Raw genomic sequence first — 6,734 nt, 5'->3', positions numbered from 1 at the left:
CAAATAAAATAGTATACATACCAAGTATAACTATACCCCGCATTATAGAAGAAACTCTCTGGGAGAAAACTTGTGCTGCATTTTTTACTTTCATTTTTTTTATTTGTGTTTTGTAAACATGTTCATTCGTTAATCTATTCAACATTCGTGTATCGTGATCACCAACATCCAGCTCATAAAGAGTAACAATATCTTCCTAAGAAGCAGTCTGAAATAAAAAAAAATACAACATAAGCAACCACAGTTATATCTTAGTTTAGTACTTACTTGCTCATTATTTTGTTTCCATATAAATTTTACTTTTGCCTCAATCATATTATTTCGTATTCCCTTTAACAGGTGAGGGGGATCAAATAGGGGTATAATTTCCTCTCCTCCTACAGAAAATCCAAACATCTGATTTTCATTTCTTCTTTGACATTCTTCATCAGTGGAAATTCTCAAACTTCGTACAGTTGACGAATTTGTGCTGTGTTGATCACGTATCTATAAATAAAAATAAATAAATAATTTATTTCGAAATTTTAATCTAGTCAACTCACAGTAGCCACTACTTTTAGTCCAATTTCCTGTAGACTTTTTATGACTTCTTTTAAAATTCTGGTCTGTTCTTGGGTGCTCAAACCACCTTCAGAAAAATAATAGCAAATTGGCTGTTTCCATTTTCTACAGATTCCTCGTGCCATAAATATCATGACATGGTCAGCAAATTTTGGTCGTCTCTCCAATCCGGTATCTTCAAAGCCCAAAATGGTATCGTCTTTTTGACTGTATGTAAGAGATACTTCCAAAAACATTTCATCAAAAAGGAGACAACAGTAACGATCAAACTCTGCCATGGTTTGAACACTTTCTGCCAAGCTGTTTAATATGTGAGTATTTAAGCCACAGTGGAAGGGTATTTTTCTTAATAGATCCATTAAAGTCTTTCTACTCGGCAAAGCAAATGTCTTCTGCAACAATCGGTAGCCCTTTGGACTCTGTTTTAAAAGTGACAAGCCAAAAATTTTGTCATCGATACTAAATCTCCGTCCTCTACTGTCTTATTTGATGCTTCAATTGAGATGGAATAAAACGCAAAGTAGCTTTATTTACTTTACCCTTTAAAAATTCCTCATTTTCTGTTTTTTATAGCTTCTTCCAACCTTTGCTTATTCGATGTATTATCATGAAATAATTTTCTGGTGTTCACCCCCAAAAACAGTATATCCGTAATATCTCGGATTCTAATAAATATTTTGGAATGAAACAAAATGGAAATTATCGAACCCGTTTATTGGGGAATGAACAGCAGGGGTAGTAGATGAACAGCTGGGGTAGTTTGCATCAGTTTAAATCCGTTTTAGACCAATAGAAAAAAGTATTTGTGAAATATCTGTTTTTTTTTTATAAGAAATAATTTCCATTTCGTTTCATTCCAAAATATTGATTAGAACCCGAGATGTCACAGAAATACTGTTTTTGGGGGTGAACATGAGGGATAGTTTGCATTCGTTTAAATCCGTTTGAGGCTAATAGAACAAATTATTCGTATGATTAGAGAAAAAGTAAAAACTTTTTATTTTGTAATGTTAATTCTAATCGTATAGACATTTTTCGCTCATTAAGGGGTTGTTCTAGAACTTAAATTTGCCAATTTGTTTACATAAGTTATATTTTTTATTTTTTATTAAAACAAATATGAATTTTTTTATATACAAAAAATGTTTCAAAAATAAGGATAGCAACCCCCAAACACGAAATCACTAATGAAACGTCTGTTTTTTTTATAAGAAGTAATTTTGCATGTTGTTTAATTCCAAAATATTTATTAGAACCCCAGATAATTACAAAAAACCGTTTTTAGGGTCGAACTTTGAGAATGTACTTCACCGACATATTATTTAATAATAATAATGCAGAATTATTATAAATACCCGACTCAATAGACAAAACCACATACAACTAAAAGAGTTCTTTTAGGTTATGAAACATGAAACAAATACAACGTAGAGCGCAAACTCGTAAATAACAGGTACCTACGTACAACATAAAATAGCGGCCGTTTACGGCATGTTATTTACAAACGTTATTTCTAACATAACGTTTTAGCGTAAAATGGGATACATACTCGGCCTGATTTTCACCTATTTGTTTAATAAATAAATCTTATATCAAAATACACGCTATTTAATTGCGAACACAATGATATAGGGTTGTCTGTAAAAAATCTGGCCTGAATGACGGTTGTCGAGTTTTGAAAGGTGAAAATTTTATGGGAGTGGAAACTTGTGACAAAGAGGTCTGAGCTAAATATCCCGTGCGATAGAAGAGGACGCAGCGTTCGAGAAGAATGTGGAAAATTAAAAAAACCATAGGTGCAAAAAAAAAGTAATTTTTTTTTGGTAATGATGACTTTAATTGAAAATAATTTAAGCAACGTAAGAATATCACATTTTTCAGTGTTATATTCTTTTATTATAAATTAAATATAGAAGAGATATTTACTATTATATAATAATTTTGAAGAAATATATATTTTATACTTACTGTATTCTCCGTACTAAAATTTCTAAATTCTTCATTGTATTTATTTCCCAAAGCAGTTACAGTTACCTTTTTATAACATGTGGTATGGTAACCAACAAAATCGAGTGATGATTTAGCTAACTCAACTTCGTTGTATAGACTTTAAAGAGGCCCTACACTATCAAGCGGCTTGATCAAATGCTTGAGGCTCCGATTGATGGGCGCTTCAAGCGTACTTCAATCAACACTTCAATCTTTTCATCAAAACTCTCAGTCGAAGCTGAGAAGTGGAGGAGTGTGGAGCGTATAATGGTGTCAAATGTAGATTTGGGCTTCCTGGCCTTAACATTGGTTGCTGCGAAGGGGAGAAACAACAAAAAGAAAAAAAGACGGTGGTCTAAGGACTGGTATAAAATGAGGAACCGCTTCACTCATCAACATCTCCTTAACTTTCTGAGTGGTTCGGAACCAGAGGATTATAGGAACTTTCTACGCATGGACCAAGAAAGTTTCGATAATCTACTCGATTTAGTCCGCCAAGACATCGAGAAGAAGGACACGAAAATGCGTGAGGCGATTCCTGCAAGTCAGAGATTGTCTGTCACGTTGAGGTACCTAGCATCTGGCATGGATTTAGAAGACCTGGAATTCAGGTGTGCCATTGCTCCGCAGACTCTGGAACTCATCATAATGGAAACTTGCTCTGCAATTATCAGGGCATTGAAGGAAAACATCCAGGTAAGAAATTATTTCCCCAGTAAATCTCTATATTTTAAGAATGGAAAAAATTTACAAATAATTACACTTTACAAATAATACAGATATCGCACAGGTAATGTACATTATTGCTGAACTGAAAAGATTAGGGCACAAGTTCACATTGAGGCAAATGAGGAGAAGAACGTAGCAGCATTATCTTCATCAGACGTTTCGTGGTGTTGCTCTGGGTATGAAGGGCTTTCACTTGGATGCGAAATGTACAGCGTCTGCCCTGGGTTGGAGTACCTTTGCCAACTATTCATTGAAGAAGACGACGATGAAGGTGGCGAGGGTGACCAACGAGGAGGGTGGGTTTGAAAACGCACTCCCTCCCTTGTCAAGTTGCCCATTTCTGCTTCAAAAAGCGTGTCATTTATGATTTTTTTCGGCGAAGCGTCGTTGGTCTGGAGTTAACTTTTTTAATTTCATAGCCCATCCCCTAGCCAGAATATCTTATTCAGTCTCAGGTCGCTTGAAATATTCAGTCGCTAGTCACACTAATTGATCAGTGCTATCAGGGCCACCTTTCCTTTTTTTACCCGTCTTTACAGGGATGGCTGGTTTGGGAGTTGGGGGTGTAACTACGTCAGAAGGAGACCCTACACTTTCGAAACTGAGTTGTGATTGCGAGTCTTCATCCGGAGTCGGTTGCTGTAACAAAAAATAAAATACAGTGAACTACAAGCCTAAATTACACCATGCATTACAGAGCCGCACGGAATTTTCCCGGTCGGTTTTTCTGTCGGACGGCAGCCGAGGGTTTGAAAAAACCGTGCGGCTCCCCGGCATGGTGTAATTTAGGCACAACAGCAATTTAATAATTAAATTCCTATTTACAGTCAGTGTTAATTCTTCATGTAAGGGTTATAATGCAAGTTTCGTTTTTTGTTTCTCTTCTAGGTTCCAAAATCGCAGAATGGATGGAAACGGATTGCTCAGGAATTCGAAGAACAGTGGAATTTCCCCAACTGCGTGGGGAGCGTTGATGGTAAACACGTATCAATCCAAAAACCTCGCCATTCTGGGACCTACTATTACAATTACAAAGGTTCTTTCAGCATTGTGCTTATGGCAATTGTTGATGCAAATTATAAATTTCTGATGGTTGATGTGGGAGCAAATGGCCGAGTGTCATCGATGGTGTGCGTTGAAGAACACATTATTTTGGCGCAAGTTGTCTCAGAACCAGCTTGACATGCCTGATCTTCGTGAGTTATAATACACTCCTAATGAAAAATTTCCGTACGTCTTCATTGGAGATGAAGCATTCCAACTTCTCCCTCAATTCATGAAGCCCTACAACAGAGCTGTTTTGACGAACGAGAAAAGGATTTTCAACTATAGACTCTCCCGAGCCAGAAGAGTTGTTGAAAATGCATTTGGTATATTAACGAAGAGATTCAAAATATTTCAAAATGCCATTAAATTAGAACTACCGAAAGCTGTGAAAATTGTAATGGCATGTTGCCATTTGCACAACTACTTGTGCTCAAAGAACAGAGCCAAGTATTTGCAACTTCAGGATATTGACAGAGACGATATTGTGACTGGTGCTGGGGAATCTGGGTCATGGAGGCAAGACATTCAAGAGATGGCACAACTTCAATCAACCAAAGGCAATTCTACAGTAGAGGCAAAAAGAATAAGGGATGACTTCTGCAAATTTTTCAACACGTCTGGGTCAGTTCCATGGCAAAACAATTGCCTTGTGTAACATTACTCGTGATATACAATAATTATAAATACTGTAAAAGAAATAAAATAAAATGAAATAAAATTATTACCTCAGAAGTTTCGGTTTGTGCGATTTCCAACTGGTCTTTTATGAAGTGCATATCATTGTAATACCAAAGCGAAGGTTCAGGGATATCGTCTGTAGACGTCCCTGACACTTTTTTACCCTCGATGGCCTTGAACTCCCTGTTGAAGTTTGTTCTGAGAACATTAATTTTTTGTTTCAATTGTATCACACTGAAATCGGGTTTTATCTTTTTCAATGCCCCCACGATTTTTTCTAGCGCCGCACTTTTTTTATTTCTATTGAAATAATCCTTGCTCTTCACTTTCCACAATTCCGGACAATCGCGATATAATTCGATCAACAAACTGATGAATTCCCGCTCCGAGTTTTCGCGAACCTCGCTTTCCGAAGTGGACGCCATGCCTTCCACCGCTTGACTGACGCAATGCTTGATGGAAATTGCCCTAGACTATCAAGCGGCTTGACCATCCGCTTGAGTCATTCAAACTTTTTATCAATCACCGTCAATGCTTGCTTCAAGCTTCAAACGGGTTTCTAAACTATCAATCACGCTTGATACAATCAATTTGCTCAAGCATTTGATCAATCCGCTTGATAGTCTAGGGCCTACTTTAGATACAATCCCAACAGTAAAATTTACTCTGTTTCAAATATTCATTAGTTTTTCTTGATGGGAATGCGAAAGTACATTGTAATGCATTATAGGCTTTTGGACTTTGCTTTAATAACGATAATGCAAAAACTTTAGCTTCTAAAGTGAACCTTCGTCCCCTTGCATTTTTCTTTAACATCCTCAACTTACAATGAAATTTAACGATCCCTCATTTTTATCATATCTCTCATCTTAAAAAGTCCGGAGGCTTAGCATAACGTAATGCTTGAGTAAGGGGTTTCTTATTAGATGCATTTTGAAAATTGATACTACGGGCTATTTTTTCAAATTTTTAAAGTTTTAGAGCCTTTGGTTTTAAATTTACTGCTCTGGTCACACCATGCACTTCTTAACAAGTTTGTTGCAAAATTAGATTTTAAAAAAGAAAAACAAAAATTGTATGTTTTCATAAAATACAGTAAAATTTTATTTAAATTATATATGTGCGCACGCGCAAAACGTCAGCTACTCAAGCGACACCCGTGTCCCGAGTAGTAGAAACAAGGATCTGCCAAATCCGCAAAGTGCACACCGCAAAAATAAGTAGATGAGATAGTGAATTGTTCTAACAAATGTATTTTCTACTTACCTTGAATATTTTTACAGTTCTGCTGCTATACATTTTTAATAATTAACGCAATAATACCAGTACATGTAACAATTCTGACGTTTCTTAACAACTGAACAATTTTAAGGTTATAAGTATAACCTATATGAACAATCTCCATCTATACAAGATAGTAGTAGGGACCAATCGCTATATTATGAGAAGATTGGTCTTTTGTTATCTGATATGGTAGCTGGCTTAAAAAAGTACCAGCACATTGGCCATTTTAAACTTAATGCGTATAACACATTGGTCCTTAAAAAATAGTTTTATACAGAAAATATAAAACTTAACACTTAAACTATTGAAGAAGTGGAGTTTGATACTGCATTTATCTCAAAAACAATTTTGGAAAAATATCAGATAACTACTTATTTAGTTAAATAAAGTGAACACATTTCAATTATATTGAAGTAATGTTATATTGTCTTAGTTATAAATTTATA

At 35.6% G+C, this 6,734-nt stretch overlaps 1 protein-coding gene across 1 annotated transcript; it reads left to right on the top strand.

Moving 5' to 3' along the window:
• The first annotated feature begins 2,773 nt into the window (after positions 1–2,773).
• On the top strand, positions 2,774–4,795 carry LOC111692282. Its single transcript, XM_023456201.1, has 2 exons — positions 2,774–3,246; positions 4,168–4,795. The coding sequence occupies exons 1-2, from the start codon at positions 2,818–2,820 to the stop codon at positions 4,459–4,461; spliced, it is 723 nt and encodes a 240-aa protein (XP_023311969.1). The 5' UTR covers positions 2,774–2,817; the 3' UTR covers positions 4,462–4,795.
• Positions 4,796–6,734: the final 1,939 nt, after the last annotated feature.

Source organism: Anoplophora glabripennis, unplaced genomic scaffold, assembly GCF_000390285.2.
Source record: "Anoplophora glabripennis isolate ALB-LARVAE unplaced genomic scaffold, Agla_2.0 scaffold299, whole genome shotgun sequence".
Classification (NCBI taxonomy): domain Eukaryota; kingdom Metazoa; phylum Arthropoda; class Insecta; order Coleoptera; family Cerambycidae; genus Anoplophora; species Anoplophora glabripennis.
Note: the sequence above shows the minus strand (reverse complement) of the source record. Positions and strands in the feature narration are given on the sequence as shown.

Bases quoted from the DNA above. Each gene is read 5' to 3' on its own strand.
- LOC111692282 (XM_023456201.1), top strand. From the start codon at position 2,818: ATGGTGTCAAATGTAGATTTGGGCTTCCTGGCCTTAACATTGGTTGCT. The intron at 3,247-4,167 runs GTAAGAAATTAT...TTTCTCTTCTAG, and splicing joins CATTGAAGGAAAACATCCAG to GTTCCAAAATCGCAGAATGG.